Source organism: Parathielavia appendiculata (assembly GCF_033297405.1).
Source record: "Parathielavia appendiculata strain CBS 731.68 unplaced genomic scaffold N657scaffold_46, whole genome shotgun sequence".
NCBI lineage: Eukaryota > Fungi > Ascomycota > Sordariomycetes > Sordariales > Chaetomiaceae > Parathielavia > Parathielavia appendiculata.
The window spans coordinates 30,067-42,436 of record NW_026944265.1 but is presented as its reverse complement, the minus strand read 5'-3'; the positions used below and the strand labels follow the sequence as shown (position 1 = coordinate 42,436).

The following is a 12,370-nucleotide window of genomic DNA, read 5'->3' as shown; positions in this document are numbered from 1 at the left end:
GCAGTGTTCTATTCTAAATCAGGAGTTATCACTAGTCTCTGGCCACTGACACTCCCCTGCTTGAGCAGGTCCCAAGCCGCCTGAACGTGAGATAGACCCCCAAGAACTCGCACGGGGAGGAACTGTAGCTTTCTAGACTGCAGTGCATTCTCCAGGTACTCCCACCACACCCATTTGGTGAATTCCTCGTTCTTGGAGTCCAAGTAGTCATCTATGAACTGCGCAAACTGCCCAGACACTCCTAGCGGAAGTGTTACGCCTTGTCTCAAGCCCATGGTCGATAAAAACGAACCCCCGCCTTGAGCAGCCAAGACCGCTCCAAGCACCAGCTGGTCGGGCGCCGAGTCAGCAGCCGCAAGAACTGCCTTGAAGGGTCCCAGAGCAACTAGTTCCTGAGAAACCGCTGGTGAGTGTCGGTCGACGAAATGCGTCGCGCCAAACGATTGGACCATTGTTGAGTTGTGCGCGGATGCGACTCCCACAATGGTGTAGCCGGCTTCGGCAGCCAGCTGCGTTGCATAGATTCCAAAAGACGACGAGGCGCCCCAGATGAGGACTTTCTCGGCCTTGCGTTGAGGCTTGGCTTCCGCAGATGGCCTGTCGAGCCCAAGATGGAGAAATACGGCGCTGGCGGCACCATAAAAATTGGAAACAGAAGCGGCAATCTCGAAAGGCTGATCCCCGATCTAAAGCCCGCGTATATGTATAAGTACTTGTAGGCAGTAGGTTTGGGCTGGTCAAGTTGCTTACCTTGGCTGTGAGCTCTTGTGTCGTCAAAGCGTACCTTTGATAAGCCCCGAATCTCGAGTCGTTCCGGATTGTTCCCCCGCTGTTTGTGACAACGCGGTCGCCGACTTGGAATCTGGTTACGGCGGAACCAACTTTGACGATTATACCTGAAAAGGATACTAATGACGGCCACGCGTGAGTATATGCTTGAAAGTCACGTTCTGCCAGGAAAATTGTCACTCACGACCGATGATGGTAGGGTATTTGAGCGGAAACGGGAGCAAGCCTTCCTGGATCTTGTATTCTGCTGGCTGGACAGCAACTGCCTTCACCTGTACCATGAGTAAAGTCAGCCTCGAGCTACGCAGATACACGCTGGATGGGATTCGCATCACTTCACTGACCTCGACCAAGAGCTCGCCCTCCTCGGGGTCAGGGGTCTCTGCTGGACGAATTTCTAACGACTTCCCAACGCCCAGAAGCCAGGCGGCGGTATTTTGAGTTGTTGCCATTGGAACGCGAGGACGAATGGACTGGATAGACGAAGAGTATCTGGTCTTAGGGAACCATCATGGAGAAACCAAGTTTATATGTGACAAACTACAGCAGATAAAAAGATTTTGCGTTTATGCCGCGTCATCAGTCAGCGTCTTTCCCTAGACAGGTTGCAAGCTCCTTGAGATTTATCATCTGCATCTTGATGACCAAACGACACAGTTCTGCATGTGGGGGAGGAACTGTAAGATCAGGTAATCAGCACTGACGAATGGCTGCATCTGCCACGAGCTAGAGCTGCATCGACGTGCCAAAAGAACCTAACCCATTCCGGTCGCATTCTGCGAACCGCATCCAACAGCAGCGGCCAGTCCAGCGTCCTTCTTATCAGGATTGCGGACTCTCAAACTTGAAATCGCCAAGCAATGGTTACGTCAGCAACAGGCTGACTGCCGTGGCTGGGGAGCCTGGCAAAGGATGAGGGCAAGCGTCGAGACTCTAGCGTCGCCAAGATATGTACATGTGCTGCAGGTTGTACCCGCCCCGATCGTGGCACAGATCTGACGGCGCGCCAGGGATGATGACGGGAGGAGGAAGAGGGACGAATGCTGGTTTCTCTTGTGCGGGTCACCAAGGTCTGTTAAGTGAGAGGCTCGCTTGTCTGAGGTGCTCGCTTATCATATACGTTACCACCTATGTTTGGAACTCGCAGAAGGGATTGCAGCAGTCAGGGACCGGAGGTTTTGTGGACTACAGCGAAACGCGCTAGCAAGAGGGTTCTGAGTAAGCACCACACTTTAGGCCACATCTTCAGAGGCACATACATCCACAGTAGCGCCTTGGTAACGCTCCTGTGCACCAACACGGCTAGGGTCCAGCCAGGGGTTTGGTTCACCGACCCGCCAAACTACTCCCTTGGCGCACATGCACGCAATAAAAGGTGGCGCACGGAAGCTGCAAGCTTCGCACAATACCGACTATTCGGGCTGGCCTGGTCGTCACGTTCAAGAAAATCTCAGAACTCGGTATCAGCATGGTTGGGGTGCCAGGGCGATCCAAGGCTTGCTCGACCTGCCGGGAGAGGAAAATCAGCGTGAGTGACACACCCACCGCCTTGCACCGGCTACACGTGTGGGAGAGACACGGTGTCGCTTAACTCTAGTCGACGTTAGTGCGACGAGGCGAAACCACGATGCAGTCGTTGCGTGAGATCCGGGCGGGAATGCGGCGGCTACAAGCGTCCTCGAGTATTCGTCAATCGGTTTTCCGAGACACAACTGCCGCCCGTGCAAGCATATACACTGAGCGGCACTAGGAGGGACCCGAGGCATGGCCGATGGACAGTATACATCCCGGATCCTCACACAGTATCAACGATGTCCAAGTCGCCAGACCTCCACCCGGCAGAACAGCAACAGCTCATCTCGCGCTTCATACAGGGTTTCTGCCCGCCGATGGACCCGACATTGCGGCCCTCCGAGCGCATACACCATTACTGGGTTTACTGCCTGCCAAGCATCCACGGCAGAAGTCATGTCCTCGATACCGCAATCATGACACTCTGTGCTAGTTTTCTCGGTCGCATCATGAACGATGAGGTTCTGCAACAAAGGGCCATCAGTGTGTGCGGTGAGGCGCTCAGGAGTCTCTCGACCATCATTGCCGCTCCCAACTTCTCTGCAAGTGACAATGTGCTGGCGGCTGTCATGTGTCTTGGGATGGCCGAGGTGAGTACGATTCCAGGCGCGGGGCTGAAAGCCATCAGGCGTCCCCCGCTGACCACGGCTCGAGAAGGTGTACTCGGTACCAACGCAACCTGCAGTCGATGTCGGGTGGGCTAGCCACAACAAAGGGGGTTGTGAGCTGCTCGTGTCCCGCGGCCCAAGCATTTTACGGAGCGAGCTCGCCCGGGGGTTGCTGCTGCGCTTTCGCGTTACCGGGGTATGGACCCAACTAGTATACGAAGCGTCCGTCTTGCTGAGGTCTGGAAACCAGCTTTCTACCGCCATCGGCAGGAGAAAGCCGTTTCCTTTCGCGGACGAGGAGCTTCGACAGATATCTAAGGCGGCCAATCAGAACTACTACGACCACCTCATGGACGCCCTCGTGGATATCCCCGGGCTTCTGCACGACCTTAACGACATGCGCCAAGCAGGTGCCGAGTCAGAGAACGGCCTCCGAGATATCCTGGCGCGCGGTAAAGCGGTGGGCGCTGAACTACGAAGATGGTTGGCAGACTTTGTCGCACAGCAGCCCTCCGCTTGGCACTGCGTAGATGGACCCCTACACCCGGGGCCATATTTATTTCACGGAACATTTCGCTTCCATAATCTTCTGGCTGCCCAGGCCATGACGCATTTCTGGGCTGGACTGGTCATCCTTGCCAGGTGCTACGCTATGTGCCAAGACATGAGTCGAGGTGTCACGGACCTCGACGAGGACGTGCATGTGGCTTGCATGCAATTGTTCGAGTGCTCGCCCCTGCAGGTCTCCAGGACGCCATGGGGCCCCCAAGCTCTCGGTTCACACTTCGCAGACATGATATGTTCTGCAGCAGACTATTTTACCTCAAGGGACAGAGGCATATCGGGACCTATAATCCTCTTGTTCCCTTTGTGGATAGCCAAGGATGTGTATGCCAATATGCAGAATCATTTGTCAAGACTTAAGGAGGTTTTCTGCGTTGGGGTGTTTCAGGAACTTGGACGCCGTGGCATGAAAATCTCGGATGCTTTGGTTGGTCTAAGTACAAAACAACCTTGAGGGTTTGTTGGTCGTCTCTCTGACGTGGCGACACTGTGGATTTTACAAGCAGATCTCCATTCTGAGCGTTCTCTGTTTGCAGGGTGACCACCTCCCGGCTGTCCTTGAGCGGCTAAGAAAATACAGTATAATACGTACAACGTTGCCAATTATACGGCTCTAAAATATAACGTTTGACTGGTTGCACGGTAATTCATACATTATGTCTGAGGATGACGTGGTCATCCTGCGATCTCAGTACATGGCCCATCCACCGCTCGCCGAGATCACCTGACCGCTAATCCACCGACTCTCCTCGCTAGCCAGCCAGGCGACAATCTGTGCGATGTCGTCCACAGTTCCAATCCGATTCTCGACAGGGGTTTGTGACTTCTGCATCTCGATGTACTCCTTGGGGATATTTTCCATCAGCTGGGTCTGGACAGGCCCCGGGTTGACCGCATTGACCGTGTGCCCGGCGGCTCCCAACTCCGCCGCCCAGCATCTGGTCAAGCCTTCCAGCGCAGCCTTGGACGAACAATAGACTGACAGATCCTTGAAGCCGTACCTAGCTCCGACAGAGCTGATGTTGATGATGCGTCCTGGACGACGGAGATGCGGCAGCACGGCCTGGGTCATGAGCAGTGGGCCCCTGACGTTCAAGTCGTAGATGGAAGCAAAGTCTTCGACCGTGATCTCTTGCAGCGGCTTGACAAGCTCTGCACCTGCATTGTTGATGAGGATGTCGACGTTGGTGCCGAATGCCTGGAATGTCTGCTCGAGAATTTGCTTGGGAACGGAGGGGTCTCTCAAGTCGGCCTTGATCTTGATGGCTTGGGAACCATTGCCCAGACCATCAATCTTCTCGATGAGAGCTTCCATTGCCTTTTCGCTGCCCTGAGACGTGTATGTGCCGGCTACCTATTTACATTGTCAGCTGCAACTGTCCGGCTGGCTTGCGGCTAGGGGTCTCACCTTTGCACCGCGCCGGGCCAATTCGAACGCGATCCCGGCGCCAATGCCCCTGGAGGTACCCGTCACAATAGCTACTTTGCCTCTGAGGTCGAGGGATACATGTGGAAGGAGGTTGATTGACACCATCCTCAGTCGGCTTTGTGCGTATCAATGTGGACAAACTGATATGATAATTGCGATGAGTATCTTGGTTAGACCTGAAGGTTTTGATCTTGTTCATCGTTTCGGTTGGAAAAGTCAAGCACACTTATAAAAACAAGTTTCTCCTGCTCGCAATAGCAGCTTCACAAATGAGCATCGGAGTTTATCGTACACTCCAATCCTGATCACCGAAAACCAGCTTGAAGTCCGTAGCTGTTGGTGGGTCGTCGACCAGGGCACCAATAGCAAGCCCGAGAGCTTAACGCCGGCTGCACCTTAGAGCCGTCTTAGGGACGAAGAAGCCATCCAGATGCAAGCCCAGGCATTTGTAGGTCAACCCAGAAGCCCGACAGCTAGCAGAGTTGGAAGATGTCGCTGAGAGTCATTTCACCGCATGATATCAAAGTGCAGCTGGTTTCCGAAACCCGCTCGGTGGAATGCTTCCCCTTTGAGCTAATCGAGCTGGATAAAAATACCTTATACTGCAAATCGGCATGGGTGGGACTCGGCGTCTTGGCTTTATTAGCCGAGTCCCTGCGGCGGTACGTACCAGTCGACCGAACCTGTCTGGACGTCCATGCAGACCAGCTTGGAACCCATGCAATAATTGGAACTTTCTCCGGAGACAAGGCAAGCGGCCGAATCTTCCATTTATGTGCCTGGCCCCGAATCAGGATCAGGACCAGCAGAAAACTCGTCAGCTTGTGCATGAAGACTGGACGGTATGTCGACCCGAATTTCCGCAACAAACGCCACCCAAGACAGCACATCCCATCGAACCACCATTAGCCAAGCCGGGATGCACGTTGCTATTGCTGGGGCCGGGATTGCGGTATGTGACAGCCTAACCTTGCGAGCGGTCAGTATCCCGTGGACTGATCGGCAACACCAGGGTCTCGGCCTTGCTCTGCTGTTGCAGCAAAAATCAATCCCATGCGTCGTCTATGAACTACGAGCCAGCACTGCCACGACGACGGGCGCGTTGATGCTCGCGCCAAACGCAATGCGCATCCTGGAGGAGATTGGCTTGCTGGCCCGAATCCAAAAGCAAGGCCACAGCTTCGACACGATCTTTTTCAAGGACAGCGCAGGGCAGACAACCGACCAGTTCCTGATGGGCAGCATCCCCCGTTACGGCTACCATGCCATGAGGATCCACCGGCACACGGTCGTCACCGAGCTCAAAATCTGGCTGCAGAACGAGGAGTTTCCGTTCATTACGAGCGGCAGATATCGCGCGCCCTGGAGGAGAATCAAGACGGCGTGACGTTCCAGTTTGCCGACGGCTCGACGGACCATGCAAGCGTGCTAATTGGGGCCGACGGAATTCATTCTTATATCCGGGGCTACGTTTGCCTTGGCTACAGCCCGGTCTACTCTGGCCAGATCGCATTGAGCGCGGTGACGCAGCAAGGTTTACCAGAACGACTGGAGGATCCTCGATGCTCTCTTCCGGCCGTCTTCCACGGGAGAAATGGCGCGTTGCTCATGCTGCCACAGAGTTTTGACGGTTCGGAGGTGATTGTGACACCCAGCTCAGATATCCCGAACAGGACAGGGCAGGATGGACTCGCCTAGCTAATGATGGAGAAGAACTATTCAATCTGTGGAAGCAAGGCATTGGGGAATGGCATGGTCTCGTACCGTCCGTACTGGAGAGTGTGCGCCACGACGCCATCTCAATATGGCCGTACTATGCTCTTCCTAGCATTCCACGCTGGGTTTCCTCAGGCAAACGCGTCATTCTCGTTGGGGATGCGGCTCACGCCATTGCGCCGACTGCAGGACAAGGAGCGTGTCAGGCCCTCGAAGATGCCTTGACCTTGTCAGTTCTTTTCTCGAGTCTCTTTTTCCCTGTAGTAATGGGACACGGCTTGGATTTCTGGGAAAAGGTCCGCAGAGAGAGAGTCGAGAGGGTCAAGGCGCTGACTCTCCAACTGGGAAATAATAGGCTGCCACAAGAGGAGCGAGAGAAACTCCCAAGCGGTCAGTACTGGAAGTCAGGAGAACAGCCAGATCGGTCCTGGTTGTATAGAGTGCATGTCGGAGAAGAGTTTTCTAGGCTATACGCCAATCACGATGCATCAGTAGCATAGGGTAACTAATGAAAAAGATGCGCAATATGTTCATGCTGGCCATTTGAAACGCGCGCGAGACAATCCACGTGGTATTCACCTCAACATTAAGCTGTCCGCCTACCCGGCTCTGGGTTATCTGATGGCCTGGCAAGCGCACGAAAAGATAGCAAAGTTTGACTCCGAGGCACGTGACGGTGTCATGCCTGTCTGGTGCGTTCGGATGCTGCGAACGTGGCCAAACTTAGGTGCCATCCTTCGCAACAAGGCGCCGGAACATAGGCCTAGGTTCGGTGAAATGACACAGTAATGGGTTAGTTTAATGCCTTCGCATTAGGTTTCTAAGGATTTTGCTGAGCTTGATAAACCGCTTGGCGCTGCGTCGACAGCGCTTTTTTCGGCGGTGAGGAATATCGGTTGGCATCCTGTCTGACGGACAATACAATACAATACAAAAGGCACGATCGTGCATAGAGACTCCTGAGCTTTGCCCATTGTGTAGTCTTGGGCCGCCTAGGCCGGCATTTGCCCCGCCTTGGACGGCTAAGGAGCCCTTGCACGGAGCTTCTCCCCCCCACTTCTCCGCTCAGGAAGGGAACGCGTCTCAAGGTTCTCTGCGCGAGGTTGCTTACACATAAGCTATACCCGGATCCAACGATGTAATCCTCAAGTCAAGAACGCGAGACCGCGAGACGCCTCGAAGCCATTGGGGTCTGTTCTCGCCCCCGCCAACCGCTGACACATCCATGACAATGTCAGCGCCCTGTTATGCTAGCGTCGATAACATTGCGAGATCGATGCAAGCTTTCGATGGAAGCGGACCCTCCCTCCTACGATGAATGGGCAGGCCCGCATGTCTACCACCCAGCTGAATAGCAGGTATGAAAAGGGCTCACCTCCTTTTGTCGTAACATCACAGCTTTGCCTCTCTTTATGTATCCTCTCACCTCAAGATACCGTCACCTTGTGAACCGTTTGGGTCTAATCAGCCTTTACTGCAAGAACCACCCAAATACTTTTCCATCCAGGCTAGAGCCTCCAGCAATCAAAATGGTCAAGATCGCCATCGTCTACGTATGTTTGTCCTTCTCGCCCTTTACACACCGCGGCGTCAACCAGATATGGAGCGCTGGATCCCCAGCGGCTCCTGGAATCGCACTCCTGCTCGTGCCACCTAAATCTTATGAATCAACACAATGCTGGTTACTGAACAAGTGTGCTGCAGTATTCCATGTACGGTCATATCAAGACTCTGGTCGAAGCCGAGAAGAGGGGCATTGAAAAGGCGGGCGGCACCAGCGACGTGTTCCAGTATGTCGAGACATCTCTCTAAGATGAAACTGTGCAAACGCTGGAACCCCGGACATTGATACATGCTCTCAGGATTCCCGAGACCCTCTCCGACGAGGTTCTCGCCAAGATGTCCGCACCTTCCAAGCCCGCCGACATCACCGTGCTCGAGGACCCCTCGGTGCTCGAGAACTACGACGCCTTCCTGCTCGGCATTCCCACCCGTTACGGCAACTTTCCCGCTCAGTGGAAGACCTTCTGGGACAAGACCGGCAAGCAGTGGTCCTCGGGCGGTTTCTGGGGCAAGCTGGCCGGCGTCTTCATCTCCACCGCCTCCCTCGGCGGCGGCCAGGAGTCGACCGCCCTCGCCGCCATGTCCACCTTGGCCCACCACGGCATTATCTACGTGCCCTTCGGGTACGCCAAGGCGTTTGCCCAGCTGACCGACCTTAGCGAAGTCCACGGCGGCTCCCCCTGGGGCGCCGGCACTTTTGCCGGTCCCGACGGCTCGCGCCAGCCCACCGCCCGGGAGCTTGAAGTCGCCGAGATCCAGGGCGCAGAGTTCTACAAAACCGCGCTCAAGCACTTCGGTTGACTAGATGGTCCCAAACGCGGCAAGAAGGCCGGTGAGAACGGAGAGGCGGCAGCGACAGAGCATGCCGCCGCGAAGAGCGCGAACGGCGTGAAGCCGGCGGCCGGCGCTGCTACCAAGGCCCAGGCCCGGCAGGCGCCGCAGCAAGGGCAGCCGGAGGACGACGACAAGGAGGGCGACGTTTGTGGGCTGCCGTCCAAGTGCGTCCTCTTGTAGGGATTGAGAACCATCTTTTGATAGACGGACAAAGTCATAAATATACCATAATCATTCCCAATGTATGAGATCCCTTGCCTAGTCGACCTGAGTCGGGGGAGCGACCTCCATCTTAGCCACGGCTGGCGACAGGGTGTGGTAGAGCGGAACACAGATGCTCTAGGGTCGAGCTACATGAGTATTCTATGAGCGCTTAACACATGCTGACGCCCTGCTAAGACGGTTGATCTACGAGCCCGTGTCCTGCATTGTGTATTGTAACACCGGGTACAAATGAATGCCATTCAGGCTGTCTGCTACGGAGCTTAGTGAGAGGCAGAGAGGCAGCGGGGGGACAAGAACTCCGGGAACGGAAATGCTTGATCAGATTGAACATCTGAAGAGCTGAGTCTCAGCAACTCGGGCCCTCGGGGTGACATAGAGTCAAAGAAGTATCGCCACCCCTTTGCGCAGGTTTGGAGGCCGTCCATATTCCATATTCCTTGATGGCCGGCTGGAGGAACCCTTAGTACTCGATCCTGCGCCGCCCCCCCCTCCTTTCACTTATTGCACAGCAAGGCCGATGCGGCTCAGTGATAAGGCATGGAAGTGTTGTATGAAGCACTCCTGCCTCGACCGTTGCGGCAGGAACGCTCAAGCATTCCACCACTCCCTCCTTCCCCATTACTCTAGCGGCGTGACACGGCCGGGGTGGAAAGCTGCCCTCTTGCCGTTAGGAATGCTTTACTTGAGACGGTCCTTCCCAGGGAAGTCGCGACCCACGACTTCAACCCGTCGCAACCCGTTCGAGAGCGAGCCGCCCCACCCTCACCACCATAACCATTCTTCTTGACTTTCGTCCACTATGAAGTTGGCAAAATGGTCTCGCTTGGTCTGGTCGTGATGCGACGGTCTGAAGCGCGCGGAGTTAATAGTGTCAAACCCGGAAAGACCTCGTCTAGGGTGGGGCCTTGCGTACCCGATAAGATGAGCCCCACTCCATGCATGCACTCCCCTTCCCGGTGAAGGAACATCCGGGGCCGCCCGCGCAGGCGGCCGGGCATCGCAAAACTTGGAAGACAGGTCCTTGTGACCTGGTCTTTCATTTCCAAGGGGTTGCAGCTCCGCGCAGCTACTGCGCGGCCTGTTGGTGGCCGAAGACGTCGATTTCGAGGATCAGAAGTGAGGTTTCTGAACGCCCGGAAATCCCTCACCACCCCGCCCGACAACCGCGACTTACCGACACCAACGACAAGAACAAGCTGCAACAAACTTTGCAGAATCAGGGGGATACTGGGTACGAAAACCACCCGACTCTTTCGACGTTCTGAAGAAGAGACAGGGCACCCCCGGCCCTGTCCAGTTCTGGGAGAGCGAAGTCAAGAGTCTTGGCGGCAAACCCGACCGGTGAGACGACGCTACGAGGGCTGGAGCGAAAGCTGCTGTACGACTCCGATGCAAGAGTTGTTAATCGACCGAGGAGAAGGAAGGTGACGGGTTCGTTAAGGGAGACACACAGACGGCTGGCCTTCCTGCGAGGCGCTTCGCCCTCTTGACAAACAGCTCCCTACAAAAGGAGGAACTACAATAGTGGATCAGGGCAGGTTAGTGGCAGTGCCATGGAGGAAGCTGCGCCGGTGTGGCAGCTTTTTTCGGCGGCCTGCTGCAAGACACGGTCGGCACTGCGGCTTCGGCCTCGTTGGGAGACCCTCGCAGTGTAACGGGAAGCTGGAAGTCGGGGTTGCGCCTGGCGGAAGGTGGGCCGTGGCAGCTATGTTGGACCGAGGGGAGGGCAGTAGAGTTGCGGTCCCGGCTCGCACCCGGGCCACAGGAGCGAAACAGCTGTTGCCTCGGCGGGGGACCTGTTGGACTGTACGCGTGGCTAGGCCACGTCCCCTTGTTTCCGGGCGCAGGTTACAGTATGGGATGAAGCCGCGGATGGATTGCACCGGGTATGGGTGCCTCGGCTGGGGAGCAAATGTGTGGTGTCGCCGCCGCAAGGAAGCTGTAGCTCCGAGGAGCAGTGTAGCTGGCCGGAGAGGACGGACGCGCGTGTCGGGTTCTCCAAGAGAGAGGGTGCTTTGCAGATGCCAAGTACCCGGCTCGCACCCGGGCCCCAGCCCTGCGCAGGCTGCTGTGGTGTCGCCTACGAAGCTCTGTAAGGTTGTGCCTCTTGCGGAGGGCTTAAGGTGCAAACCTTAGGGTCCCGTGGCCGGGAGGTCCGGTAGGGAGGTCTGGCCTTGCCTCCCTGACTAGGTTGTGATGTACAACCAGAGACAGCAGAAGATGGTGATCATCAATGGTGGTGTATAATGCAATGGTGATGCTGGATGTGTGATGGCTCTGGTGGGCAGGGCTGAAACAACCTGCACCAGACGTGGGGCAACCCGGTCTGCCAAGGATGTGGGGCACCACCCCAACACGTTGCCCTACGAGGCATCCTCCCTGGCAGACCGGACCATTCGCGGAGTGAGAGCCCTCACAGTAACGACAGGAACAGTGGAATCGCGGTACTTGTCTGCTCAATCCAACAGAAAATCGGCTTTCTCGGAAGTTGAGCCGCCCTGCCAAAGGATCGCGAGATGGCGGCGGCGGCGCAACCTGAGGCAGTGATCGAGGTGGCCGACCGCTCACCCTCACCGAAACGACCGAGCCGCGCCCCGAAACCGAGTGCGAAAGTCCGTGAAGCGATGCAATTGCTGGAGGATGCGGCCATTACGTCGAGAAGAACCGCAATCCATGCTACACGAAGCACCGCATCGAGAGGAACACGCGTACTGGGAAGCGGGAGCGGAGCTAACGGCCAGGCGGAAGCGGGGAAAACAGCGCTCCAAACGCTCCTAGAAGCAATCAACGAACAACAAAACGAGACGCGCGAGATAATTGCCGAACAACGGAACACAATCTGCGAACTGCGCGACGTGGTCAGTAAACAACAAGACGCGATTCAGCAGCTCTGCGAAGAGCTGAAACAAGCCCGCGACGTGGTCTACAAACAGCAAGACGCGATTCAGCAGCTCTCTGAGGAGCTAAGACAAGCCCGAGACCAGATAGACGCCCTCGTACGCAACGCAGCCCCTCCTCATACAACTCAGACGAGCCCAAGGGCGTCATACGCGGAGGTTGCTCGCACGCC

General features: G+C 56.0%; 8 protein-coding genes across 8 annotated transcripts; 5 read left to right on the top strand and 3 right to left on the bottom strand.

Moving 5' to 3' along the window:
- Window positions 1-8: 8 nt before the first annotated feature.
- On the bottom strand, window positions 9-1,241 carry N657DRAFT_583653 (putative alcohol dehydrogenase; the record flags this gene model as incomplete). The annotated part of the gene is made up of 4 exons (XM_062789689.1): window positions 9-686; window positions 751-908; window positions 974-1,061; window positions 1,134-1,241. The coding sequence occupies 4 exons, from the start codon at window positions 1,239-1,241 to the stop codon at window positions 9-11; spliced, it is 1,032 nt and encodes a 343-aa protein (XP_062642217.1).
- A 932-nt stretch (window positions 1,242-2,173) lies between these two features.
- N657DRAFT_373350 (uncharacterized protein) lies at window positions 2,174-4,104 on the top strand. The gene is made up of 4 exons (XM_062787056.1): window positions 2,174-2,317; window positions 2,397-2,951; window positions 3,019-3,165; window positions 3,220-4,104. Exons 1-4 carry the CDS (start codon window positions 2,258-2,260, stop codon window positions 3,985-3,987), a joined length of 1,530 nt encoding a protein of 509 aa, XP_062642216.1. The 5' UTR covers window positions 2,174-2,257; the 3' UTR covers window positions 3,988-4,104.
- On the bottom strand, window positions 3,994-5,161 carry N657DRAFT_667184 (dehydrogenase with different specificitie; the record flags this gene model as incomplete). Its single annotated transcript, XM_062795377.1, has 3 exons — window positions 3,994-4,887; window positions 4,942-5,023; window positions 5,139-5,161. 3 exons carry the CDS (start codon window positions 5,159-5,161, stop codon window positions 4,222-4,224), a joined length of 771 nt encoding a protein of 256 aa, XP_062642215.1. The 3' UTR covers window positions 3,994-4,221.
- A 720-nt stretch (window positions 5,162-5,881) lies between these two features.
- Window positions 5,882-7,178, top strand: N657DRAFT_659591 (FAD/NAD(P)-binding domain-containing protein; the record flags this gene model as incomplete). The annotated part of the gene is made up of 4 exons (XM_062795005.1): window positions 5,882-5,914; window positions 5,975-6,253; window positions 6,313-6,606; window positions 6,636-7,178. The coding sequence occupies 4 exons, from the start codon at window positions 5,882-5,884 to the stop codon at window positions 7,176-7,178; spliced, it is 1,149 nt and encodes a 382-aa protein (XP_062642214.1).
- Window positions 7,179-8,207: 1,029 nt separating this feature from the next.
- Window positions 8,208-9,042, top strand: N657DRAFT_659590 (benzoquinone reductase; the record flags this gene model as incomplete). The annotated part of the gene is made up of 3 exons (XM_062795004.1): window positions 8,208-8,231; window positions 8,383-8,468; window positions 8,541-9,042. The coding sequence occupies 3 exons, from the start codon at window positions 8,208-8,210 to the stop codon at window positions 9,040-9,042; spliced, it is 612 nt and encodes a 203-aa protein (XP_062642213.1).
- Window positions 9,043-10,204: 1,162 nt separating this feature from the next.
- On the top strand, window positions 10,205-10,786 carry N657DRAFT_373070 (uncharacterized protein). Its single transcript, XM_062787054.1, has one exon. It carries the CDS (start codon window positions 10,236-10,238, stop codon window positions 10,563-10,565), a length of 330 nt encoding a protein of 109 aa, XP_062642212.1. The 5' UTR covers window positions 10,205-10,235; the 3' UTR covers window positions 10,566-10,786.
- On the bottom strand, window positions 10,536-11,130 carry N657DRAFT_651281 (uncharacterized protein; the record flags this gene model as incomplete). Its single annotated transcript, XM_062794130.1, has 2 exons — window positions 10,536-10,623; window positions 10,909-11,130. A coding segment is annotated over one exon (222 nt), but the record flags the coding sequence as incomplete, so codon positions are not given.
- A 686-nt stretch (window positions 11,131-11,816) lies between these two features.
- On the top strand, window positions 11,817-12,305 carry N657DRAFT_554969 (uncharacterized protein; the record flags this gene model as incomplete). The annotated part of the gene is made up of 1 exon (XM_062787933.1): window positions 11,817-12,305. A coding segment is annotated over one exon (489 nt), but the record flags the coding sequence as incomplete, so codon positions are not given.
- Between the last annotated feature and the right edge of the window lie 65 nt (window positions 12,306-12,370).

Excerpts from the sequence above, each read along its gene's own strand:
- N657DRAFT_373350 (XM_062787056.1), top strand. The coding sequence starts at position 2,258 with ATGGTTGGGGTGCCAGGGCGATCCAAGGCTTGCTCGACCTGCCGGGAG. Across the intron at positions 2,318-2,396 it reads GCCGGGAGAGGAAAATCAGC|TGCGACGAGGCGAAACCACG; the intron begins GTGAGTGACACA and ends AGTCGACGTTAG. Across the intron at positions 2,952-3,018 it reads TGTGTCTTGGGATGGCCGAG|GTGTACTCGGTACCAACGCA; the intron begins GTGAGTACGATT and ends CGGCTCGAGAAG.
- N657DRAFT_373070 (XM_062787054.1), top strand. The coding sequence starts at position 10,236 with ATGCATGCACTCCCCTTCCCGGTGAAGGAACATCCGGGGCCGCCCGCG.